Source organism: Montipora capricornis, chromosome 2, assembly GCF_036669925.1.
Source record: "Montipora capricornis isolate CH-2021 chromosome 2, ASM3666992v2, whole genome shotgun sequence".
NCBI lineage: Eukaryota > Metazoa > Cnidaria > Anthozoa > Scleractinia > Acroporidae > Montipora > Montipora capricornis.
The window spans coordinates 43,232,423-43,259,922 of NC_090884.1; the positions used below are offsets into that span (position 1 = coordinate 43,232,423).

General features: G+C 40.8%; 3 protein-coding genes across 4 annotated transcripts in view; 2 read left to right on the forward strand and 1 right to left on the reverse strand.

Moving 5' to 3' along the window:
- The window catches only part of LOC138022810 (acidic skeletal organic matrix protein-like), a 9,541-nt gene extending 637 nt beyond the window's left edge, over nucleotides 1–8,904 (forward strand). For both annotated transcript variants that reach the window (XM_068869782.1, XM_068869772.1), the window contains exons 2-5: nucleotides 3,151–3,399; nucleotides 4,336–4,565; nucleotides 5,551–5,769; nucleotides 7,314–8,904. In XM_068869782.1, coding sequence (XP_068725883.1) covers nucleotides 3,216–3,399; nucleotides 4,336–4,565; nucleotides 5,551–5,769; nucleotides 7,314–7,565 — 885 coding nt within the window. In that variant the 5' untranslated portion in view covers nucleotides 3,151–3,215 and the 3' untranslated portion in view covers nucleotides 7,566–8,904. The remainder of the gene's footprint in view (nucleotides 1–3,150; nucleotides 3,400–4,335; nucleotides 4,566–5,550; nucleotides 5,770–7,313) is intronic.
- On the reverse strand, nucleotides 7,313–17,867 carry LOC138037367 (uncharacterized). The gene is made up of 5 exons (XM_068883305.1): nucleotides 17,618–17,867; nucleotides 12,729–12,742; nucleotides 11,814–11,928; nucleotides 11,040–11,051; nucleotides 7,313–9,961 (listed from the first exon to the last, which is right to left on the reverse strand). Exons 1-5 carry the CDS (start codon nucleotides 17,865–17,867, stop codon nucleotides 9,432–9,434), a joined length of 921 nt encoding a protein of 306 aa, XP_068739406.1. The 3' UTR covers nucleotides 7,313–9,431.
- Nucleotides 17,868–20,145: 2,278 nt separating this feature from the next.
- Nucleotides 20,146–27,500, forward strand: part of LOC138037368 (uncharacterized) — a 37,070-nt gene continuing 29,715 nt past the window's right edge. The window contains exons 1-2 of the mRNA XM_068883306.1: nucleotides 20,146–20,637; nucleotides 26,905–26,978. Of these exons, the coding sequence (XP_068739407.1) occupies nucleotides 20,146–20,637; nucleotides 26,905–26,978 (566 nt within the window). The remainder of the gene's footprint in view (nucleotides 20,638–26,904; nucleotides 26,979–27,500) is intronic.

Sequence of the window (27,500 nt, forward strand, 5' to 3'; positions counted from 1 at the left end):
AATTACATGGGAGGTTTAGATGCATCCGTCGCTTAGTGCCGCTTAGTCGTAGAATATTACGAGAGTTCGTACAGTCATTTCCAATTTGAATCCAGGCGCTTTAAAGTAAACTTTTACACACAGTTAGATGGCATTGTTGTCACGAGCTCTTCCCGCTCAAGTTTTACGAGTAACAAAGGGACAATTCCAAACCTGGGAAAAGGTTTCCATCACAAGACCACTATCACATCAATTTTCTGTATATATTTAGCTGCAACTGAGTTTGATGTCAATGCGGTGAACCAATTTTCTTTCCCCTCGTTTCCACACCAAAGTTCATATTTCCGACGTTTAAACCTATTTTTTAAGAAGCTGAGTGTTTTTGGCCCTAATATCCTTGCGTAAGATGATTCAACCTCAACACATAAAAGAACAGCTTCTAAAGCCAAGAGTTAGTCGACCGACATCTTCTAAGGTGGATCGGTTGCGTCTTTTAGTTATATTACTTAATTCAAGGGGATATTGCTTATGTTCGTTTTGAACAACTTTGCACGCATAGAAAGTGTTTCTGGGGAGAGAGGGGTTAGCGAAAACCTATTCCTTTGCATTCAAAACTTCGGATCGAGGCTCAAAACCCCACGGAAACGCTTGTTCAAGATTGCAACGCAATGATTGTATTTTGAGAAAAATGTTATGGTCGTCCAAATGTTTCAATATTCGCTAAATTCTATTCGCTGTCGCTAAAACTCATTCGCTGTCTCTAAAACTCATTCGCTGTCGCTAAGACTCATTCGCTATCGCTAAATTTGCATTCGCTATCGCTAAATTTGCATTCGCTGTCGCTAAATGTCATTCGCTGTCGCTAAATGTCAATTCGCTGTCGCTAAATGTCAATTCGCTGTCGCTAAATTTCATTCGCTGTCGCTAAAAATTAACCGCTTCACTGCGTGCAGACAATGACAAAACACGTACGAACAGCCAGAAGGCCTGGAAACGAATTGCGTGAGGGTCGGCCTTGGAGGTTTCTAACAATATTTTGCAACAGCGAAGTTGATGTAGTAATGACGAATACTGTTAAATGTCAGCGAATATTATGTTTTCATTTTAGCAAATGCAAATTAAGTTAATTCAGTACTAGCGAAGGAACATTTGCGACAGCGAATGAGTTTTTGCGACAGCGAATGCGGTTTTGCGACAGCGAATAGAATTTAGCGAATATTGAAACATTTGGACGACCATAAAATGTGGAAACCTGACGTCTATTAAGTGAATCCCCAGTAGGTCGTAAAATCACAATCTAAAATATAGAGCAACAATTTCCGGAAAGGAATTCGCCTCCCTTCCCACTTTATGCAATACTTGACTTAACAGAGAAGTTGATGTACAGTTCAACCACATTAGCGGCTCAACTGAATCACGGCAATCAGTCATTGGAAATTTCTATCGAATTTCTATTAACCGTTGACAGGTTATAATTCAAACTGAATTATTATACTCGAGAAGAAAGTTCAATAGATAAGTTTTCCAATTAAGTTGAGTTAGCGTGCCTTTCAATCTGTCCCCTTGGTTTTTCATGAAAAACAATGTCTTACTCTGCGCATTTGAATAACAGTGAGTTTCAATATTGGCTTAATAATATAGATTCGAAAGCACGCAACCATGATAAAATGACCGAGCGTATTCAGTGCGTGAGAACACCACGGTCTTCATTTTGAGCCCAGTCGATCGCGAAGATTATATAATTAAATTATTTATCAACTTATTTGCCTGTGAATAAGGAACTCTTGCCATCACGCACTCAGGATTTAGAAGAAGCATAGACCCTTCCAGATTAAAGAAAATAAGTGACCGCGAATCCAGGATTAGACTTCCTCAAGTTTCTTATTTTGGGCTTCGCTCGGCTCGCATGTTTCAGTAAATAGTCGACTTTTGTGCACTTCTAATCCAGGTTCTATGTAGTCGAGATCATGGTGTGACCACAGTGTTACAACAAAATGACGGTTGGGTTGGCCTTTGACAGCAATACTTCCTCAATGAAACATGGTCTTTCTCCCTCTCCCTCTCTTGATGCTGTGTTCTAGGTTGGGGTACATCAGAGGATCCGTCTAATAGCTGCCTTTAGGGCTTTCGACAAGTTGCTCGAGATTTCCCAAAAAGTTGCCCAGAATTTCTCAAAACGTCGCTCAAAAGTTGCTTTTTGAAAGGAAAGTTGCTCAGAAGTTGCTTAAAAAAACAAAAACTTTTTTGTTTTCTCTTCTTTTATTTGGTCTGATGCAAAAATACGCAATCTGTACAATTCTAAGTATTTTTGTGCAACTTTGCGTTCTAACCAGCGTCGCTAAATAAATTTGTTCAAAAACAAATGTTGTTTGGAGTACTAAGTCTTGCCACGGCTTCTGCGGCTACCATCAAAGGATCTGAATGACCTTTGTCGCCTGAAACACTCAAATCAGTGAAGTGTGAATCTTGAAAAACTGTCTACTGAAACATTTGTGAATTATGGAACCATGGCCAATTTAAGCACTTAAAGCTGTTCCGATACCTCAGAATTTGTGGAAAACTAGAAATTAAAAGTTGCTCGGAATTCGAAAAGTTGCCAAAAAGTTGCCGAGCAACTTGTGGAAAGCCCTGGCTGTCTTCACACGTTGATGCACCGTATTCTGACAGGAAATCATATTAAGGGCTCCTAACTATGAATAGATCTTGATAATGAATGAAGACAAGACTGCAAAAGAGGAGTTATTGGGGACACTCAATTGGGCCGGCTTTGAAGTGCGAGCGCGACGCGACGAACGAGTGGCTAACTTCCCCTCTCTCGCCTGCAGCCTTGTGTGTCGCTCTCGTGCCTGAAAACCCTCATGAGCTACCATAAATGCCACATTATCAAACCTGAACTCTCCAGACTCAAACAATGAAAAGCAAGGTGACATTCCCTGACGCCAATCCCACCGTGTGGCCTGTCTGGTCAGTGTGTCACCTTGCTTTTAAGCCGTTAGTCTCAGATCAGCCGGCCTTTCAAGCTGCATTTTCTTGGGAGAGATCTCAGTTTGCAATTTTAATGTATCCCCTCAACACAAATGGTTTGACGTTAAGGTGCATTGCAATCTCTTGTTGTAAAATGATATACAACGTCACCTTAATGTTTTACCTTTCATACAACTTTTACTTTAGGTGCTATTTTGATAACCTCTGTTATATGCGATGACGAAGTAGACGAGGGCCAAAATACAGTCACAATGCGTGGAAGTGATACTTCTGTCAAGGTAGAGGGAGACACCGGAAAAATTTCTACGCTGCATTTTGAACAAGACGACGATGATGATGACGATGACGATGATGACGAGGACGAAGTGGAAGATTTTGACGATGATGATGCCCTTTCATTTCAAGTTGAGTCACTACGAGAAGTTGACGGAAATGGTAAGTTGTTTTCATTAACTGGTTGACAGGGGACGGTGACAGTGAACTACGCCAGCCCCAGCATACGTCCTCGATAGCCGAGCGGCTAAAAGGCAAAATAACATATGTCAAGTGATTGCCATTTTTTGACGTAGCGTCATTCAGGGCTACAACTTCCGTCGAGACAAATCAATGCTCTTAGAGGGGTAACTTCATTGGATTAAATACAACTCTGAAATGGGCATATATAATGACAAAAATATCTAAGTACTCCCAACAAAAGACCCAATATGCATCGTCATTGCGTACAGGAGACGTCAACTTAAGCCGATTTGTGGCCGCGATCTTCGCACTGATGGAAAATGAGGTGGTCAGTTTCTATCCCAGAGTGAGCAATAATGGACCTTTTCGGCTTGTACATTTTGTTTTCCCAATAACAGATCATGTGATAATACTCAGGAGGTTTGGTCTTTTGTTTTGTTCATTAAAATGAGGGCATACAAGCATGAATATGCCTGCATGCACTCTTTTTAATGAACAAAACAAAAGACCAAGCCTCCTGAGTATTATCACCTGATCTGTATTGGGAAAACAAAATGTAGAAGCCGAAAAGGTCTATTGAGCTCTGTTAGAACGGCAGCAGTTTCTCTTCATTAGGCAACTTTCATGATAATAATAATACTATAATAATAAAGTTTGTATTCCCAGCGGGGTAAAAACAACAATAGCTCTTATTAGCATAAGATAAGCAAAACCTAAAGGATTCTGGTACTTGTAGTCAAATGGCGTCATCATGCAAATGTCCTATCGAAGGCTGACACGCCTAACGTAGTTGATGGACTGGCTGAAAGATATTGATGAATCGTTTGATCCTTTTTTTGAAAAACTATTTCTAGATTCATGATTGATTGACCGACTGACTGTCTGGATTTGATTGGTCCTTTCTTTATTCACCAGGAATCTCACTCCGCGCCATCGAACCATCTGCACCGTTTAAATTTTCGGAGCTGCAGAACTCAACCAAGTATCAGAACCTCACCGCAAAAACTATAACCCTGGTAACGACATTACCGAACACAAGGACAACTCTCGAGCTAATGGTGGTTTTGTTTCTGGAAAATGGAACCATCACCTTTGGAAATGAAACGTTCAATGTACTAAGCGGGACCATGAAGTTTAACATCAATGTAAGTTTGGAAAATCTTGAGTTTTTGTCTTCTCTTTCATATTCATCAACAATTACAATAACAAAAAGGCAGAGGGGTCAAAATTAAGTCAAAACACGAGAAGAACGCGAGACAAAAATGCGAGAAACTTCAATCGGACGCGAGCAATATCGCGTCATTATCACATAAATTATAAATTTCTGTGTCTGTCCGCTTATTGACAATAAAAATTAGCCAATGAGCGCGCGAGAATTTTGCAGTCATTGTAAAAAGCCTTTTGAAGAGTATCACGCCAAGTCGGCCACTTTTGTTGGACAGAATAACACAGACTACAACATCAGGGTCTCCGTATTCAACTCTTCGCGAATGGTGTACGGGTTCTATAACGTCCCACTATGTTTATGTAAAATCAACTGAAGGGTCGTGAGTAACGGCCTACGGTTTATAGTCCTTAACTTGACAATGAACTATCTGCAAATGAAATGACAAAGGCAGAACTTCCTTCCCAGTTATTTTAAGACCCTGAGTGTTGGTTCGGGCCCAAATGGGCTACGGTGAGTCTCTGTGTCATCCAGTTCCCACACCCCTTTGGCTCAAATGCAAGTTTGCGCGGATTCTCAATATATCACTTGAAGCTCAAATCTTTTGGTCACGCTGAAAACCTGATAATGTGGCCCTCTCATGACATTTGATCTCTGAGAACCATTTGATTGTCTGAAGAAAGTTTAAGTCATTCTTCCAATTCTCTGGCTCTTTCAAACGGTGCTTTTTGTTGCGATTTATTATGATGGATGGGGGAGTTGGAGAGACTAGGCGAGACTAGGCGGTTAGGAAGACGATCGTTTTGGAAATTGAAACCAACTAGCCTAACTAGTCCCTTCCTTTCTTTTCCTGTGGGGATGGGGGGTGGGGGGGGGGGGGGGCGTTAACTGTTCATTCGCATGATGAGCTATAATGGAGTTAATTCCTTTACGTGAATTTTTAACTTGAATGTTTGCCAATTTAGATCACTGGCTGGGAGACCAACCAGGCCGGCGAGAACCTCGAACTCGTGCTTAGCGTCAAGAGTCAGGCAGAAGAGCCGGAAAAAGTTGACGACGATGAACGTGCCGACTCGGACAAAGATCCCATTTGTGTGGATCCTGATGACCCCAATGAAGAGGATGATGACTGCCCTATCATCTACAACATGGGTGCCAACTCTGAAATGGTGCTCAATAGAGGGGTAAGTGCTTTCTGGTTTGGATTTTGCGTTGAAAATTTTGTGGCAGTGCAATGTACACTACACACTATGTCACCGGGTTGTAAGGGTGTAAGAAGAGTGTAAGAGTGTTCGTGGTGCCAATAGACCCGCAGCGCGTGCATAAATCACGGGAAAACAGGTCTGTAGGAAGCGTGCTTGAGTTTCAGCAAAATGAGCCCCAAAATTGTCAAGAATTTGTGACGGTGATGAATAATAAAGCAGCTGCTATTTCCCAAACGAAGCAATTAGCTGTTGATGAATAACCTCGTTAAGGAGAGAAAGTTTTTGATTTTGCAGAAACAATGGTCAACCTCAAGAGTTGGGCGATTGTGATCTTCGTGTTGAAGTCGCACATTTCTTGACAAACTTTATAACACTTGAAACAAAAAAAAAAACAAACACCCAGTGTCTTGCCATCATTTTGACACAGATGTATCCTTTGTTTCGCGAGCAAACACGCAAGGTAACTTGATCACGGCGCCCGCTGAATTCGATGTCACTTTCGATTTTGCGATTTATTTGTGCAGTCAAAAGTACAAACGTAGCAAAAATCTCCCAAAATGTTTTTTGCTGTTGGTAACTTTTTATATTCGTGGTTCAAAATTTATGTTGTTTTATGTCCCAAATTTGTTGCTAATGGCAAAATATTTTATTCTCGATCGATACTTCCTAAAAACGTCCTTCTGCTCTTCCTTAAATTTGATTATCAATATTTATTTACTTTTGCATCAATATTTGTTTGTATAAAGCAGGCCAACAAAATCTGTACCTTGCTTGGTTCGCATTTTAAAGCATTAAATATAATTTTTGGTCCTATGTTTCCGGTACAAACTGATATATTTTGAGGGCTACAATTCAGATACTAACACCTCTGGCTAGGGATTGAATACAATGAACGTTTGTCTTAGAAAGCTGTCAGAGTGCACTCTTAACCTTGTGGTCAAAAATCTAATCAATCTAATTGGTCAATGATCAAACCGAAAGAAAGCCACAAATAGCTAATCAAATGCTAGCCGATGCTAGCCCTGGATGGCGAAGTTTTTGCTTGACTACATGATTCGCGTGCAGTGCTTCTACTTAATTACGTCAGACCTTTTCGATATTTTTTCACGTCTATTATTAATAAGTAGTCACATGATTTTCTGGTGCAATTTGGAATAAATTAGCTCTCGTAAAAATTTCTAAAGCCTACGCATGGGCCTTAACCTTAATCACATGGCGACCATATCTGAGTCCAAAGGGATTGAAAACTCTTGTTGTCGTTCCCAAACATTTCAACCCGAGGCTCCGGGTTCGAAATCTATTGTCTATGGCCAATATGGCCGCCGCGCGAATAAGATCTATTACAACCGGTTCATGGTCTTTGATAACTTGAAGTTTGGCTGTTTGATACTCAATTGAAAGCCGCTCAAATTGAACAGAATAGAGGTAAACTAACTCGGGTTACGCTAGTTACTGCTTCTGTTGTTCTCTTGCTTGGAGCCAGTACCATCACGAACACGTTTCTTATTGTCCTTTTTTTTCAGGTTCTTGTCAACGACGGCAATTACGTCAAACTGCCAGCAGGGTTCCCAAAGTTTGAAGTCACTGGATTTATGAGCAAAAGGTTAATTTACCGTCTGCCCTTACCATTCGATTCGGTTTTAATTGATCCAAGTGTGAACGTAGGTGCCTCTACACCCCAACAGCTGGGTAATGGCGGAACCATCATCACTGTGTCTTCACTTTATTTCTTCATCCTATCCTCGCTGTTGAGCATTTTGGTAGCTCACTTTTGATAGACTGATGACATTTGTCTGCTCGTTGCGCCTCAATATAATTAGTATTTCCCTAACGACCTTCTAAATTAAAACAGCAAAACCGTCAATGACGTCAAGAAAGAAGGCAAAAGAAGGAGAAGAAGAAGAATTTTAACGGTTTTGTGTTCTGTACTTCTAGCTAGCTGAAAAAATTGTAATTGTTTTGATACTGCTTGTCAACCTGCGGCAAAAGTGCAAATACTCTTAAACCCTAGATCTCAAAGTTTCAGGGCAATTCAACTTCAAGATTGCATTGAAAATGCATCAAACTTCTTAGCTACCTTAAGACAACAAAAGACCATTTTTTGGTTTGTTATTTTTTATAATTAACAGTTCTACGTAATGTTAGTATTTCTTGTTTTAGCCTTTGGGGAATTCTCGTTACATAAATTTGTATACTGAATGAACAAATTCAACAATCTTCGCGATTACTAATCGAATTCCCTAATAATCAAATTTGAAACGCTTGAGTGAATCAACTCCGAAAGCCTGACAGGAGTCTGCTGGAAATGCAGAATAGAGGGGAGGGAATATTAGGTACACTCTTGTCCTCAAGCAGCTACATATTTCGTCACATCACAAGGGTCCCGTGAGAAAAGTATTCCACGTCGGAGATTGCAGTCTGGAATATTAGACAAAGGTGGACAATTCTGGAGACATTAGCGTTTTAACATTGTCAATAGGCCATTTCCGAGTTTGTGCCTGCCTCCTCTTGAAAGCGAGTCTACGTGCAAAGTTTTTGGTATGAAAATTATTTTTCATTCATATGTAAAGGAGAACTAATTACCATCACAAAAACTTCGCACTTAGACTCGCTTTGAAGAGAAGGCAGACATGAACTCGGAAATGGCCTATTTGTGTCAATTTCATATGAGAAAGATGGTTATATATGTTACAGGAATAATATTGCTAGTACAGTGATGAGAGGGAAATATCCCCAATAGTGACGCACTCGTGTGAATTTGATCAACTTTCATTCCATTTTATTTGCGGATTTGTAGTTTCCTTTATTAGTAAAGCACTTGCGCTCGGCTAAAGAGTGTTTTCACATGACGCTGTCTCTGATCAAGAAAACGGAGTCCCTAGTTGATCCTCTGCGAATTAAACTCCGTGCTCGTCTATCGTTTTAGTTGCAATTGTATCGTCTGATCACCTTAATTGAAAACACTCTTTATAGGCTTGAGCGCTTGGCGTGCTCGCAATTCCTAGTTACAAACCATGAGGTTATAATAGAGAAATGTAGAAAATCGTTTATCGTAGATATATTTAATGGTTCAACTCGCTGCTATTCAATAAACTGTGGACATGTGCTGTTACAGTATTGTTTCATGTGCTTGTATGGTTGCATCACACTGGAATCCTGATCTTATGTTAGATCTCGGGGCCGAGGTTTTGGGAGCAGAGTTCGCGCCATTTATGAATCAGAGTTCTGCGGTCTCTCTCGAACATCTCGCTCTACTTCTCCCTTCTGAAGAGCGATCACTCGAGAAAAAACCTACTTGAGTTTCCGCGGAAATGATGAACACGAATTCTAAAATCTTAAAGCAGAGTTTGCCTTCTATTGACGAATCAGCTTTATTTTTACAAATGGTCTAGATAAAAGCAGTGAAGAAACTAATCTTAAGAAAAACACGACACGTCTGTAAAACTCGGGAGTGTCGTGTCTTTGTTTTTACATAATTCTTCTTTCCTTGATGGTGGAGGATTTCCTTATTTAATCGTAGAAAAAAAAAAAATTAAAAGCTAGCGTTTCTTCAAACATATGGAGTGTATGCTAACTGCCTAGTACCTTGTAGTGATTTATACAATTTATTTTTCAGATGACCAGCACATAACACATGCTTTTTATATTGGTATCAAAGTTATCAGCCCCGTAAGCTTGATAGCCAATATTACCACAAGTGTCGATTCTTCCGGATATCCTCCAGTTCCAAACCCGATTCTTGAGTCAGGGCTAAGGCAATCATTTTTTTCATTGCCAAGGATACCAATTCTCGCTCTACTGTGAGAAGCGCCACTATACCCGTTAAAGCCTTCCATGTTGCAAAAGACTGGCAAGGATGCTTGTGATCCAATGATCATCTTCCAGGTGTGCCGACCCAGTGAGGTCGCTCGGTATTGCCTATCAGCGATCAGCGAGTAAAGAGACACTGCTTGCTTCGCTATGTCAATGAAATTCAGTGCTTGGCCAATCTTCATTCCGAGGCAGATCCTTGAAAATGGTGTGTTCCAGTAGGTCGGTAATTTTGTCTCGCTAGAATCAAAACCAGTCTCCCCTCCGGCAACGTTGATGTCAACCTTATTAATCCAGTAGGCGGAATCGTAGTGGAATGTACTCTTTGAAAAGTGGGAAAAGTAAAACTGGCTTTTAGTGACTTAAAGGAGATAACTTATTGAAGAATATTAGGAGTTATGCGTTACTGAAGAGACTGTGGAAGACTGTCGAAGAATAACCATTCGTAGATATCGTTGCAAAGGCGGAACATCCTCCTCAGTTATTGAAACACGGTATCGGTCTGGCCAAGTCTCGTTCCCAGGCCTAAGTGCTTAATTAATCACAAAAAGAGAAGAAGCGCGAGACTTATGGCCAAGCGCCATAGCGCAAGGTTTCCTCGGGGTATATTTCGGATCCGCTCGACCGGTGACGTCACGTTTGACTTTACGTAAGGGCTAGTGGGAACGAGGCTGGGTCTGGCCGATACTCAGGCGGATGGCCGGCCAATGGCCAGCCGAAAGGTCGGTGGCTCCAGTTTTCTGGCATCCAAACGACCAAACCTTTTTAAGATTTTACATATGGGTTATTGACCAAGCGTGAAGTCAAGAAGGCTGGATATTGGCCAAGTTCTTTCTTTGCGTGTTTATGTGCTGAGACGAAGTCGAGGTCCATAAACACGCAAAAAAAAAATAAAAAACGAGGCCAATATCCAGCCATCTTGACCGAACAAGCTTGGTCAATAATGGATTTATTACATGGGATAAAACACCAAAAAAAATGATCTTTGATCTTTTGGGACCAGGCGAGTTGCCCGCTCGGGTAGCCGATCACAGAGCGGGATTTGGTTCATCTTGCCCACCCACTGAGTTAGTCAAATAATAAAAACAATTATTCAATGTTGTCTGGGAGACTCGGTGCAACTCGCGCTTCGCAAGTAATTTACCGTGTCCTATACGTTCCGCTTTCTGACATCCAAATACAAATAATTATTCCATGCTATGTGTGAGACCCTGGGCAACTTACGCTTCGCGGGGTATTTACGATGTCATATCCAACTCACGCTCATCTAATAACTGTTAAATAATTGTATGCAAACTCATCTAGAACGTTATACCAGAAACATAAATGTTAGCATATTAACTAAAATGAACTAATAAGTTATGTCATTCACTATATTTAGAAAAAGCGTTGCTCGCATAAAGGTGCTACTTACTTTTGGACTTCGTACAAGTCCTTACATGATCTCACAACTGAAAACACAAAAGATTAGTAGTGAAATTGTTTTCTAACAGCTTGATTGTTTGTGAAGGCCGTAAGTTAGATAACTCATTGGGTTAATTACGTTACCTTCGTTAAATAAAGTATGTTGTATTGTATTGTATTGTTTTAGATTACAAGAGCCTAATTCAAAGGAAAGTTGTTAAAAGAGAAATGAAGCTGGCTAAGACTTCAATGGCAGCCTGCTCGCAGACGGAAAGAGAAACATATATAATTAGAAGCTATATTCTGTATATTGGAAGCGCGCTGGGTACACGAGGAGCCAGGAGCTCATCAAAAGAAGCAAAGAGCTATGTCCCATACTTGGCTCAGGAGCCAACCTCTTCCCGAATACATTTATTTATACAACGCATTCCTCGGAAGATTCATCACACCCACTGTTGTAAAAGCCAATTAAATCAGAGGTATTTCAGTGTCAAGGAAAAATATGATACTCTCCGCGTGAAAAACCTGTTCCTAAATTAAAGTTACTTGGGAAAGGGTTCATTCAAGGAATTATTGAAGATAGAGGCTCACGCTTGACAACTCCTGGAGGAGGGGGTTTTTTCCCTTCCCGTCTCTCCTGCATGTTCCCCACCACCTCGTTTTGTCACCCGGCCAAGATTCATGTTCAGCGTCTAATTAATTATACATGTTTCGCGATAGCAACACCATCTACCGCCAGCGAGCAGACTACTTCAATGATAACACGCCTCTATTGATTTGTCTGAATACTCTACCTTTTAATAAATTACCTTTTTTGCAGAATCCGCCGATGAATCCTGGTTTACAAGTGCACGTAAAAGTGCCATACTTATTTCTTGGCACGCAGGTTCCCCCGTGATGGCACGGCAAAGACAAACATGGATTCTGTAATGAAGCGGATCATTACTGAGCTTGCTTAGATCATTGAAAAGAAACACTGAGCTGCGTTTAAGGGCGCTGTTACTCTGTGCAATTTTTCGCCAACTTAATTCGGAACATCCAAATGCGGCAAAAACAGGCACCGGAAACTCGAGTAAACACGAGCCTGTGAACTTTTGAGTTGACGAAGTTAAGAAAATAATTTGAAAATAATCTTGAATAAATTTTCGACCCTCGACCATTTACCCTCGACCCTCGACCCTCGACCCTCGACCCTCGACCCTCGACCAAAAGGCAAACTCAAATTTTCGACCCTCGACCATTTACCCTCGACCCTCGACTAGTTACCCTCGACCCTGGACCAAAAGGCAAACTCGGATGTAAATGACCATATTCAGTATATTCGTACTCTCAGCATTAGACTGGAACTATTGTAGCTTGCAATGGAGGCTAATGCGGGGAAATATTTTCAAATGCAAATACTTTTTAATATATTCCCACGCATTAGCCTCCATTGCTAGCTAGTTCCAGTCCAATACTGAGAACACGAATATGCTCTCTTTGATTCAGCTTCAATCTCTGACGCAGCAGGCAACAAAAAAATTATGTATGTAATCTGGTAAACATGTCGAATTTTATGAAATGTTTACAAGTTTAGAGCATCAAATCTTGAAAGATTTCCTAAAACAAAGACCTAAAAACCGATGTAAATCTCCGGTCGGAGCTGTTTTTTGTGTATGTGTCCCAGTTTCGAAATCCACACTATATTAGTCGTCAAACTTCACAGTTATTTTTCTTTTTGTTACCTTGAAAACACTTTAAAAGATCGGCTCTCCAAAGTTTCACAAATGACTTTTCGGGCCCGAAAAGTTTTCGGGACTTTCCAGCTGGGGCCCATTTCTCGAAAATCCCGAAAACTTTTCGGGCCCGAAAAGCCATTCGTGAAACTGTCAACCGCTTGTTTTGGAAAGCCGATCTTTTGACATGTTTTCAAGGTAACAAAAAGCAAAATGTCTGCGAAGTTTGACAATTTAAATCCTCTCCGTTCTTGAGATACAGAGGGAATCGGAATTGTGACACCCGAAAATGGCCCGTGAAGTTTCGGGACTTTCGAAAAAATGGCCCCTGGACCGAGTTCCCCGGTTGGCTGGTTTTCTAACTATGCCTCGATAGTACTTCCTTTTTCTGGTAGTTACAGTAGAGGGACTGAATTAATTTGTTTTGATTTTTTCTAAATCGCTTAATCTCTCTGCGCGACCCTTGTTCCATGTTGCTTTCGCTGCAATGCGTCTAAACTCAAGTCAACACAGTAACGTAGCCACCTTGAACACTGAGAAGTTCAGTTAGGAGGGCATCTGAAGGAAATATTTTTGATAAAAACGCGGTTTAAAAAGACCTTTTTCAACTGAAAAAAGATTTTCGAAACTCAAGCTGGAGTTTTATTTTTCGAAATGTCGTTCAGTTAAGCTTTTATAAGACAGAGAACGAAAAAACAACAGAAAAGAAACGTTGCTAGCTCTGTCGAATATCGGTGCAACACAATTACTAAACTATCAAACAATACAGGAATCTTTAACAAAGAACTGACCTTGATGTTCAGTTGCATAAACAGGAGAGAAGGCAAACAGAAAGCAACAAATAAAAGGAGAAAACATGGCCGCCGCTGTTTTGTAAAACCGATCTGTACATACTGTGGGAAAATGTTACTTTGATAACTTTATCCCAGTGTTTAGCATTTACTTCACCAATACTGTAAATTAGAAGTCCTTAGGTTGTGAGTTTTAGACATACATACATACTTAATTGACCTCTCCCCATAGGGGCTTTTCAGGGCCAATGAATCAACGAAACAACAGAACACAACAACTACAACTGTCAAGAATCCCAACTGGCCGGAGGCAAACCAGTTGGCTATTTACAAGTGCAGCTGGGAAGTTGAACCAGGGACTACCAGGATCAAATTCAATGAGTGGTCAGAGCGGGTCTTGAACCCGGGATCTCCGGATCTCAAGGCAAGCGCCCTAACCACTGGGCCACACTGCCTCCTGGTGCGTTCAATTACACTTTAGAATATTTCAATAAATATTGCATCATTGTTTTCTTTGTGTGTTTTTGACAACCATTGGTTTCCCTTGTTCAAACTTCAGGGGCACCCAACGACCAATTTGTTGTAAAATGTGTTATTATACCCCAGTTAATGAAAATAATTAACAATTATTCCATAAGCGCGCGTTGGATATGAGATGGTAAATAGCCAACGAGGCGCGTAGCGCCGAGTTGGCTATAACCAGTCTCATATCCAACAAGCGCGAATGGAATAATTGTTTTATTGAATTCCTTCAACTCCAAAAATTTGGAAGTACGAAATACGAGCGGAAAAAGCGAGCAAATCCGAGCGAAATCGAAAAAAACTTGATGAGAACTGATGCGATGTTGTGTAATACCTTGTTGTCAGACAGACGCAGGCTCATCACAAAAACATTTCTTGCCTTTTCGCGTTCTTCTAAACGTCGGAATTGATCCAAACTTTCCACAAAAAAAGTTTTTTTTGCTCCTTTTTGGCTTTATTCAAAGAGTAATTTCGCATTCCGGCGAAAACATTTTTAGTTTAGCAACGCTAAACGCAATCACTTACCATATAAGGTCAAACCGAGGTATATGAGCTGATAACCGAGATTGAGTAAACCAATCAGAGCACGCGAAATGCATTATCCGAGGTTGAGAATTTAATAAATGTTATTATTATATCTCTCAGATAGTACGCGCGCTGTAATTGGCTAAATTAGCTGGCCGTATTCTACAGTACGGTCCGCTGTACAGCCCGCTAAATTTAAAATTTCGACAAAACATCATCTAGCGAGTTTTTCATGTCATTTCCGTTGCATAAACTTGTACTGAAAACTGTTTGAATCTTGCAAGCAACTATTAACAGCCAAGAAGATTTAGTTTTTAAGATTTTGGCACGGCATTCTTTGTGGCAGTTGAACCTTCTGCTTCACTTTGGCTAGTTTCCTTGCCCGCGCGCCGTTTAACCTCAGAGATATAATAAATATCTTACTAACCTCGTTTTCTCGGTCCGTACTGTAAGTTACGGATCCTCGTTTTTTCCCGTTGATTTATGGCCCGCGCGCTTCGCGCTTGGGCCATAAATCAACGGGAAAAAACTCGGTCCGTAACTTACAGTACGGACCTCGAACTCGGTTAGTAAGCGGTATTTAAGGCATTTTCAGGTGTTTTTCAGAGTTGCTGGGAAAACATTATCTGTTCCTTTTTCCCAGCAAGACACACAAGAAATTTCCCAGCCAGCTAGATAAAATTGGTTGGTTTCCCAGCCAGGAATTCTGCGCGCTTTCAAATCCCTCGATCCCAAAACGACCGAATAAAAGCGACAAAACCGGGACAAAACAGATTTTTTCCGCAAGCGCAATCACTGTGACCAGCCGTCGTATGTTTGTGACTATTCTCTGGGAGAGGGAAGGGGTTTTTTTTTTTTTTAGTGGTCCTCAGTCTTCAGAGTTCCTACAGCCAGCTCGGGTTGAAATGCTAGAAAAAGTCAGTAAGGCCAAGCAAAACCTCTATCAATAACAAAATTTCCCAGCCAGCTCATCGAAACACCTGTATTTTTGTCAGACAGCAAGATTCCTCTGGGGAACAGATAAATTGAGGAACGGATTCGTTGGGTGCCCCTGAAACTTGGCGACAAATCTTGGATCACTGATTTCATTCTTTATTTATAGACTTCACCACAAGCAAAAATTACGAGAAACTTACACGAAACTGTTGCGGAGAAAAGAGAGTACTCAGTACTTAGAAGTTATTTATTACATTTTTTAAAATAAGACTCTATAAAACATTTATTTTAAAATAACGGTGCATGGCGAGGAGACATCCAGACACCTCTAGGCTTGCATGAGGGGAGGCATCATCTTGAAATAACGCATATGCTGATGCACGCAATAACAACCAAAAGATCGGGGCTTGATTATTAAATTGTCTAAGAGAAAATTAAGAAATTAAACCCTCTTTAGAAGCAAGGCAGATTGATTCCAATCGCGTTATGTCAATCGAAGAGAAAACTTTCCAGGAAAAAAGGTCTGCTTCCCCAGAGATTCCTTCACGTTAAAAATCCAGTCAGCTTTCAATTGGAGAAGCAATTGTGAATTCCCTGGAGAAACAGAAAGTCAAAGCTTATAAGAGATTCAACTGTTGACATGCCGTTGAACTTACACTGCACTTACACTGCTGAGCAGTCTCTTGAACTCAATTTTTTGGTCTTTGGAATTCTATTTTCTTTGAGTTCTATTCTAGTTTGCTTCATTTAAGAAAATACGGATTCGTATGGCCAAAATAGTCAATCAAACAAATTGCGGTGTGGAATTTGCATGAACTAAATGTCAACAAGTTTTTCTTGTGTAGTTTTTTAAGTTTTGCACTGATTTGTAAAGGACTTGGCGGAGAACAAAGATAAATACTTGAAATAATGAGATATGAAAGCAGAAACAGAGATGTTTCTGGTGTTTTAAGAACTTTCGCCGAGTTGAAGCCTCATATGAAATGTGATTTCATTTTCAACAAGACAAAGCTAGAGCAGAAAAAATAAAGAAGTTATTCACCGGCTTAGGTCGGTCCTTATAGGGAAAAACTGTGCCCTCGACATTGAGTACGGCCTGCGACCTCAGGGCCGTGCTCAAGACCTCGGGCACACTTTTTTCCTAAACGGACCTCCCAGCCGGTGAATAACACATATATGTTTCCTAAGATAGCACGATCTTTTCTAAAAATAACAAGTTGTTTTTTCCCGCCAAAAAATATGATTCACATGTTTTGCTAAAATTAATGGTTAAACTTATTGTTAAAAATTCTCTTTTCTAGTTCATAAACCCATCTTAACAGACGAAGATGTTAGCTCTTGTAGTTATTCTGAAATTCGAGATGAAATATACGTTTATGCACATATGTATGTTACCTTTAGAAGGGCGCGTGCGTACACTTTGTAATGGGCGACTCCAGTGCTTTCCATATGAGAAGTAAAATGACTTTACCCGTGAATATTAATGCCATCGAAATCGTATGCTACTTTGACAAGGGCGGTCTGGAGCTGTGAGTCGGACTGGGATTTGTCTCGTACGGTTTAGGGGCCGACGTATCCCTCCCTCAATGCCGTACCGGGAGGAAGGTCGGTATCTGAAAGAAGCGAAGGGCCAACTGCGTCCAAAAGCCATCGCACGGGCCGAAATCCCGGGATGACTCATTTGGTACGACGCTCCAGCCTCATGTCTGGAGGTACTGCGTTTTTCTCTCTTGTTCAAACATTCCGTCTGTTCCGTCAGCCCATGCGTAAATGTTCTGGCTCTCGGTTCATTCTCGTCACCACCATCTTATGTCTGTGCATGACCCAAGGGAAAAGAGAAGAGCTCTGGGGTCGAGATTGGCTCTCCGATACGTACCATACCAATAAAAGATGTTCGTTTAATTTTTACAAGGAAATGACATTTCAGTTGATTCTACAGGCAACTGTGGATTCTTGGACATACAATAGCAGATCGGTTATCCTCGAATACCAAGGTTGCGGCAGTCTGCTTAATTCCTAGGTCTAACGGAAGTTGTCTCATCCAAATTGCTTCTTGCGCTGTGCTTGCCAATGCCATGTATTCAGCTTCAGCAGTTGACAGAGCGGCAATTTACTGTTTCTTACTTCTCAGTCCAACTGACTGCTGCTCCTCCTGTCTGAAAAACGTAACCAGATCAATCCAGTCTGCATCGGAGTAACCCACGCAGTCTTTCATCTCTCCTCTGCTGTAGAGTAGACCCAATTCTTGTGTTCCGTTCAAGTTTCGAGAAGATGGCGTGGCAATGTGGCCGGCGTCATCTTGTTTGAGCAAGCGCGTGAACGGCCTCTGAACGTTAACCGCTGACCAGCTAGGTCCAGACTTCTTTCGAGTCATTTCAGATGCACCCAGTTCATATTTCAGTCATTTACAGAAATCCTTCTCTCAAACACAAAAGTATATCATCACAATGCTTTTGAATTCTAAAATTTAGCATTTAAAATCTTTGGAGTGCTAAAATCTAGTAGGTCAAAGTTATGGAAAAGGCTAAATAATGCTAGAAATTCTTTTTACAGAGAAAGTGCGAAAAAACCAAATAATGCCAAAAAATGCTAGCATAATCGGGAAGGGCCTATTTGGAAGTATTTACACGGAACCGCTTTCGTCAGAAAATCCAAGTCGTGATGGTACATGCGAGCGCTGCACTACTTGCTAAATTCACTATTTTGAATTGAAAAATGGAAATTTCGCGCCAAAAGAGTAACCGTATTCAAATCGATGCGGTTTCGCTGTTTACACGACAGATGAAACCGGATCGTTTTGAAAACGCTCCACTTTTGGTAGCCGTTTCAAATTACGCTAGGTAGGCCTGTTCCTTTATCTTAACTAGACAATTACCTAGATTTCTGCGGAGGCAGACCGGGCATTTGGAACTCCGAAGGACTAACTCTACAACGCCTCAACTTGACATACTTCGGGGATTATACATATTCCTCGGGAAGAATGCGAGGGATTATCATGCAAGTGATCCTTCAAGTTGTTTCATTTTCTTTGAAAACTGACGGGAGTCGACGGCCAGTTCTGACAACAGGAAAGTGCCCAATCTCGTACCCAGAGTCCTCGGGCTTCTTGGTCAGCGGGTGAGCGACGCCCGGAGAGACTCTGGGATAATCGACTCCATTTTCCCAGAAAACGTGGGTTCCGGTCTTATTACGTATGCTTGAGTTTAACCGGAAACAGAAAAGAGAAAACCGGGCGGGTTGAAAGTGTTCGAGAAACAAGAATTTTAGCCTTACACACAAAGAAACTGGAGAAATGATCATTGGTTTGCTGTAAGAGTAAGTGAAGATGAAACCTCTGACGCTTTCGGTAAGTGTGTTTTTAGTGTTTCAGCGTACATTCCATCGTTCAAAATGCCATCGTGCAAGCAACGCGATTGACAAATTTTTGTGGAGACGACACAAATGTCCTCCTCTACTACGATTTGTTGTTTCCGTAATTCTGAATGGCTTCGACAAGACCTTATTCCACGGATTTCTCCTCAAAGAGACTGATATAATGTTTTCCCACGGTACTTTTGCAACAGCAACAGTAATCACTTTTTCGCAGCGTGGGACAATTCCCGTACGGTATAAGACAAAAGTAAAACTTCGTGGTTTTTTAATTTTGTGATTTACATATTTCTGAGGTAGAAAAGAACTAACAGCTCTGAAACTAGTTTTAGGTTTTGAACCTTCCTCCAACTTCTGGGGCTTCCGAATTACTTACCGACTTCCTGTCGGGCTGCCATTGTTACGCAAGCGGCCAATCAAAAATATAGTTCAAGTCGATTATCCCAGAGTCTCTCCGTGGTAGGTAGTAAGGACGCTAAAGGACGGCTAGGGATGTGTAAGGACGCTAAATGACGGGTAGGGATGTGTAAGGACGCTAAAGGACGGGTAGGGATGTGTAAGGACGCTAAAGGACGGCTAGGGATGTGTAAGGACGCTAAAGGACGGCTAGGGATGTGTAAGGACGCTAAAGGACGGCTAGGGATGTGTAAGGACGCTAAAGGACGGCTAGGGATGTGTAAGGACGCTAAAGGACGGCTAGGGATGTGTAAGGACGCTAAAGGACGGCTAGGGATGTTTAAGGACGCTAAAGGACGGCTAGGGATGTGTAAGGACTCTAAAGGACGGCTAGGGATGTGTAAGGACGCTAAAGGACGGCTAGGGATGTGTAAGGACGCTAAAGGACGGCTAGGGATGTGTAAGGACGCTAAAGGACGGCTAGGGATGTGTAAGGACGCTAAAGGACGGCTAGGGATGTGTAAGGACGCTAAAGGACGGCTAGGGATGTGTAAGGACGCCAAAGGACGGGTATGGATGTGTAAGGACGCTAAAGGACAGATAGAGTACTTGAGGATCGGTACATTATAGGGTATCATATATAAAGTACCTACCCTCTCCGGTCACTCACCCGCTGACCAAGAAGCCCGAGGACTCTGGGTAGGAGATTTGGAAAGCGCCCTATTAGAGACGAGCTGCCTAAAACTGGGTATCCTGTGTATCCCTTGTGCTGTGTTTGACACCGCTGATTTTTCACTTGGTTACACGTGGTTCAGTTTATCAACAACCAGCTTCGTCTGAGCTTTGGTGGTGGACAATAATAACATTCAGCTGTTTTGTACAGTACAATGGCTAAAGAGGTGCCTCAATCCGTCAAGTTTTCGTTGAAGGCCGTTCTGTTATCGTGTGAGAAAAGCAGGGGAATCAAACAGACCGCTGTCGAGAAGGACTTCTTTAAATTGAACAACTACAACCTTGATTTCGGAAAGTACGGATTCCATGATTTGTATGAATTTTTGTTGGCCGTTCCAGATGTTGCAAGACTGCAGTATTCTCCCAAGGATGGAGAAAATAGAGTGTTCGGTGTTGGAGGCCAAGGAGTTTATATGTCAGCCCATGCAAAGAAAGCCGAGGGAATTCCAAATGGTCTAAATCCGCTTCCTCCATCAGAATGGCCTCGAAATAAGGCAAAGGTCGGCGCCAGTGTGAAACGAACTGTTGCAGAGACTCAATCTTCTTTGAAAGTGACTGTACCTCCTGACTCAAGAAAGAAGATTCTGCCCAACGCACAAGGTCTCTTTGGACTTCATATAAAGAATGTACCCTCAGATTGTTTAGAGGTGAGGATGTTTCTGTTTGACAGGGAAGATATCGTTGACTTCATCTATTGTCATTAATTTGCCAACCAGAGCCTCATTGGCTTTTGAAACAAAGGGTCTTCTTTTCCTGTGGTTGGCACATTTGAATAACAAAAGCTGTTTGTAAACAGGTATCTTCCCTATACATTAAAATTAAAACATTAAACAAGGCTGACCTGTAAGGTGAAGTTTAATTCTATTTCTGCAAGTTATTGGTCAGGAGCGAAGGAGTCACATGAAATTCTTTGATTGCACTGACTCATGTGATAAGGCGGCCATGTTGGTGCCAAAACAATAGAAAATGTAACTTAACCCTTTCACTCCTGTGGGGTTCCCCATTGACGAGTAAAATCGTCTGGCGTTAGACAGAGTAAAATCTAGAAGTCTCAGTGGCCTTTACAGGAGTTAAAGGGTTAATGGAAACATAGTTTTTGAGTGAACCTAGCTGTTGTTAACCCTTTCACTCCATTCATCTGGACCTGTGGAGTTCCCCATTGACGAGTAAAATCATCTGGCGTTAGACAGAGTAAAATCTATAAGTCTCATTGGTCCTTACAGGAGTGAAAGGGTTATTAAATTAAGGTTTGCATAATAATAGTCAAATTCCTAAAATACTTTTTCTCTATTGTTCTTTCCATCAACTTGGCTGCCGTGATGTCAGGTGCAATCAAAGAATACTGCACAAAAATCAAGCAGTCAGTTTTAAACAAGCAAGTGACTGGTCATTCGCATCTGGAATAATAATAATTATTATTGCAGCATATGTGGGGCTGTACATGTATGAGGATGTGTAAAGCAGATCAAGGGTGGGCATGTGACTTCTTAGCTCTTGACTGATAACTTGCAGATTATTATTAAACTTCACCTTACAGGTATTAGCCTTGTTTAGTTTTCTAATTCTACTATGTCATTGGTCACTACGAAGTCACATAAGAATTCAACGCAAATGGCCATGAGCATAAAATTAATAGCAGTGCCAATAAAATTGGAAAAATATTGAGTACCAAGAGCCTGTAGGAGGCAAGACTGCAATAACAGGTTTGTCATAAAACGTTGCAAAGGTTTGGGCACTTGCCCATCCAGTTGTGTTCAGGATAGTGCTCACCGATATGTTCATCTTCTTTGAGGCTGAAACCAAGGCAGACCTGGTCTTGTGTCAATACCAGATTTTTCAAGAACTGCCTAAAGCCATCTGCCGATGGTGTCTGTGGAAACAAGATTGTGGGCTTTGTTATAACTCATCAATAATTGGGCCTTACTTACAGGCCCTGAGCAACAAAGTCCTTTTAACATAATTATTCACGAAGGAGTTTAACTGCTTATCTCGGCTGTGCAGTAAGCTTGAAGCTCTAAGCACCCATCTGGATGTTTTAAGTAGTTCATGGGTGTACAGTACTGTGCAAAAGTAATGCAAGTGATTTCCGACGAAATTCCTGGCTTTTTGCAGCTTTTCGAGGAAATTCCGTTTGAAATGATATTTCACTGATTTTTCGCCGCAATTTGCAGGCAAAGTCTTGCTTGAGTGTTCTCTCTTTGTTCCCAAAATGAACTCAGAGTTCGATCATGTGTAACATGTAAGTTGCTCTAAAGCTGAATTCAATCAAGTGTGCAAAATTAGCGAATTTTACATGCACAAGATGAAAGAAACCTTGTGTTTGTAGTGTGTTATAATTCCCTTCTAATCGGTGATCGATACATGCAACTAAATACAGCAAGCTTCGGCACGCAGTTCATACAACAGTTATCAAAATATAATTTCAAGTAAATTACATGACAATCGATTGGATGAATTATGTGATTAACTTTGCTCGATATGGTGTCGAACTTTGGCTCTGTGCTTAGCAAAATTTCGCGTACTTACAAATGTAATGGTGAAAGAACATTATTGATCGAGAATTTTTGGTGAGGTGTTGAAAACCCAACGAAATTTCCCCTATTGTTAAAGCGAATTATTACTCGGAACACATCGAATTTTCCCTCAAATTTTCACGCGATTTTCCGATGAAAATTCGCAAAGACAAAGAACGAAATTCGCGCATTTCACTTGCATTACTTTTGCACAGTACTGTAAAATACAGAAAGAGTCATAGTGGTACCCAGGGATGTCATTAAGCGCCAGCTGCTGGTGAAAATCGCCACTTAAGAAAGGGGTGATCGTCAGCTGAAGTTTGGGCATCGATCAAGAGTGACTGAGAAGATCAAAAATTATTCTCAACAAAGTTTGGAAGTCATTCGATGTTTTAACAAAAAAAAATTGAATATCTGTTAGTATACGGAATAAGCACTAGAATGTATGGATACTGGAAATGAAACAAAAGCGTTGTTTTAAATACTGTTGTGGGTGTCTTCTCTTTCTCTATATTCGCCATCGTGAAGAATGCTGGGTGTTGTGAGACACTGGGACAATCTTGTTACCATGTCCAACTTCCTTCAACTGGATCAATTTACTCTTAGCTACATCCCTGGGTAACATACAAAAGTGTCAAAGTGGTAATGTCTAAAACAGGGTCTGGCACTATTTTCCAGAGAGTAAAGCAATCACCATTGGAGTCTTTAAGGGGATCCCTAAGGGTCAATCTTTGTGGTGGGTGAAGAGTATTAAGGTACATGTATGTCAGGACCACAGAAATGTCCCAAACAGTAGACCATGTAACACGACAATGATGGTCTGGCCGTAAACTGTGTGTTACGGTCCAGAGGGTGACTTCCAAATGGTACATCTTTCAAGTGGGTGTACATTGGTACAGTGCCGCTCGGAGATAAGCGAACAACGCAGACGCAAAATGAACGCACGCGATACGCGTATACGCGTTTTTTTTTTGACGCGTCTAAAATTGCGTATCGTATACGCGTTTGTGCCTTTGTTATTCATAACCATAATTTTGCTTTTCCTGTATTGTTTGCGGAGACAAAAGAATAAATTGCGTGACTGCCGACAAGTCGAAAATTTGCATACGGTATGTGGCTTTGATTACTGTCAATTTCGATCCGCAAATGCCGCCGATGAAAGCATCCACAGGGCATTATTTCGAAGTTTAATACCCTTTACATGCAACAAAGGTCTCGAGAGACGAGCGAAATTAAATCAGCAAATTATGACCCGAAAAACCGAAGACATGATTTTTTTCAGTGTTCGCCGTGACGAAGTATTTACAGTCATTTCACAATGACTTTTTGCCGACGCATGCAAAGTCCGATAATTCCTTGTAGAAAAATCAAATAAATTCGATTGGCATATTATAGAAAGTTTTTAAATAATCTTTTCTTTGTACTGAGAGCATTTCACCGTTTGAATCAGCGAATTATGTCCCGAATTACATCACGATTGCCTCCCGCCGGCGCGTGCCCAAAATTATAACACAATAATTTTCCTTGCAGAAAAATCCTATAAATGTGATCAGCGCATCATTGAGCCTTTGAAGAAAAAATTTGTGTCTGAAGTGAAAGCATTGTACCCGTTGAAACCCAACAGGACTGAAGATGTGGATATTACATGAATTAAAATTGTTATGTCACGTGCTGGAAAAAGTGTGTGATTTCACTGTCGGGCTGAAAATCCACGCCAAAAAATCATTCTTTACTGCGGAATTTACAACAAAACAACTCAAGCTGCAAAATTCTCAGCCTTAAATGATGAATTGCTGTACAAAACTACTAATGATGACCCCTTTGCTAAAGAGTTCTGTTGTTAAGTTTAACGAGTGACAGACGCAACGGCCCTTGGACCCGAAAGTTGTTTGTATTTTTTCACCTATCGGTGAGCGTCACGCTTTACTTAAGTATTCACATCCAAAACGACAGAAGGAGTTAAATACTCAACTTTAAATGATGAATGGCTGTACAAAACTGCTAATGACGAGCCCTTTGCTTACGAGTAGTGTTTTTTAGTTTACGACTTAACGGAAGCACCGGCGCGGCGCGAAGTTTGTTTTGATATCGCTCTCAACGCTTTCATGTAAATTTCGATGTTAAAAAGGTTCTTGTGTGCAGTTTGTCACTAGGTTTATATTTCTCCAAAAGGAAACTTGATGATTTTTTTCTTTGGCTTTGAAACACAAATATCCAGCCAGAAGGACTTTGCACCATTAGAATAAACATATGGTGAGATTTTTTTGCGCACCGACCAGAGAACACGCAAATTATTTTCACATTCACCACACCGCAAACGATTGAGACTGAACAAAGACAAGACGACAAAAGAAAGACAAAGGGAGAGCTCATAAATACTAATGAGCCTTTTTGCGTATGTGCTGACGCGCATCCGCGTTTTTTTTTGACGCATTTACACGTTTTGCGTATGCGCGGTTTTTGCGTATATTTTGGTTCGCTTATCTCCGAGCTGCACTGTATGACCGAAGGCAGTGCTTCACACGCAGTATTAAGGGCACTGTAAGATGGTCCTTTGTGGTAAAATTAATTATCTCCATCTACACCTGTATTATTACAGTTCCTGAAGTGGGTTAATGAGATACAAACATGTACAGTGTACAGTCCTCAAAATAAAAAAAAGAGATTAATTCCAGGTTGTTCCTGTTTTAAGAGGTGGGCAACTTTTAACCCATAAATTTTGGTTGCCCTGATAAATGCTTGGTTACATTTTAAAATGGAGTCTTTGATCTCCATTGCCTACATTTTGTCTCTTGCATTTTCCTCCTGTAAAAGCTACAGATATTCAAAACATAGGGAAATGCTCAGCTGCAGCAAATTAATATTATTTTGTAACTTCACACTACTCTTGAACATTAGCAATAGAAAACTGACAAGTGAGTCAAGTGCTGTTTATGGAATTCATTTTCTATTTTGGCTGGCTTGTACGTTGTTTTTCCTTCTGGCAACCAGGCTTTTCGTTTTACCAAAAACTGGTCACCCGAGAAACTTTCTTGTCATCTAGGACAACCGGACGACCACTAATTTCGAGAACTGTACTATTAACCAGATATTGTGCTGAATAAGCCATTGTCAAATTTCCTACAGGGGTTTCAATAGAAGCCGGTTACCGGTGGTATACCGCCGCCTGGTTTGCCTCACACCACCGGCTAGTTTGCCTTGATTTTCACGAAAAATGCTATCATAAACTTGTCAAACTGCCGCCGTCAATGAGCTATCATGGACGGCTGTTTCAGAAGTTATTGAAACCCCTGAGCCTACTATTGGATACTGGTAATAGAAAACTGGCAAGTGAGTTGGGTGCTGCTTATGGAATTCATTTTCAAATTTGGCTGAGTTGCCCGTTGTTTTTCCTTTGGGCAACTAGGCTTTTCATTGTATCAAAAACTGGTCACCTGGAAAACTTTCTTGTCGTTTGGGACAACCAGACAGCCGCAAATTTCAAGAACTGTATTAATTTAACCAGATATTGTGCTGAATAAATCAGTACTAATTACGTGCAGTTTGTTCAAAGGTCAAAGTATACACTTGTAGGATTCGGCTCTGACTATTCTTTTTCTTTTTTGGGGTCACGATTTGGCTGTACATCAGTAAGAATTCTTTACCTGATCGTACAATGTATAGACACTTTTCAGAGAGGGTAGCCCAATTAGGATTTGAACGTGGTATTTCCTCATTCAGAGGGAATCCCGATGACCTCGAGACCATAGCACATTACGTGGGAAAATGTGTATTAAAGAATTGTGTGCGTGGCCAGAAACAACTTTTGTGTTTTTTCGATGCACGCAATGGCACATCCAGTTTTTGTGTGACTCAGTTACACAATTTTCACTGGGCTAATATTCTGCCAGGTATTGTTAAGAAAAAGTATTAAATACTTTAAATACCATCGTAGAAACTTACAAAGCATCCATTTACTGGTTTTGAATGGAATCAATGCCAATGTTGTTTTAAAATGCAGGTATTGTTTTGAAAGCATACACACACTACAGTAACATCTTCTGGTGAATAGCATTTAACAATAGATGAGGTTGAGCATGATAGCTATGATAATGCAATTCGAAACTGAGGTCTTGATAATTATTGCTATCATGCGAAAACCGAATGCAGTAATTGTTTTATTATTCATGAGCTCCGCCATGACAAAACTGATCAAAGTGCTGATTAGTGTGTTCGGTGACATCACTTCTGCATGCATAAAACTATTGTCTGTAGGTATGACGTCAATTCTACATATATAAAATTTATTGTCTGTAGGTATAACGTAAGAGAAACAGAGCGAGCAAGAATTAGCTGCGTGCTTATAGCCAATCAAAATCGCGGTGGTATAATAATTAAAATTAAACATGTTTTTCTCTCCAGAACGATTTAAAATCCATTTTCAAGAAGTATGAAAGCTTAGCTGAAGTGAAAATCGAAAAGCTACATAGTAAGCGGTAAGTTCCTGTTGTCGCAATATTTTTGTTTTTTTACCCATTGACCCCTCAAGTGTCCTAGGACGCCCCCCAGTTGACAAGTAAAATTGTGTGGTGTCTCTCCCAGGAGTCAATGTGTTAATTAATGCTCCATGAAATTACTTTATTGGAAATTAACGTGACGTAAATTAACACAGATTTAATGTCAAATTACTTTCAAATAAACAAAATTAATAGGTAGGAGGAGGTAGAATTTCTCAATAATGGAAATTAATGCGGTTAAGACAAGGTGGTTATCACTGGAACAAATTTATTCAACACTGGATGCAAAAAAAAAATAATAAAATTAGTGAACAAAACTGAGCCCTCTGGTCAACAAAACAGTCCTCAGAATTCTAATTAAGGTAGGGGTTAACAGAAAGAAAGAAAGCTTGTACCTTAGGCCCGGTTCAGACGCCGCCCCACTCATGTGCCGAACCTAACTGAGGAATTAAGTACGGCAAAAGAGCCTCATCTCAATTAGTTTGGTACAGCAGTTTTAAT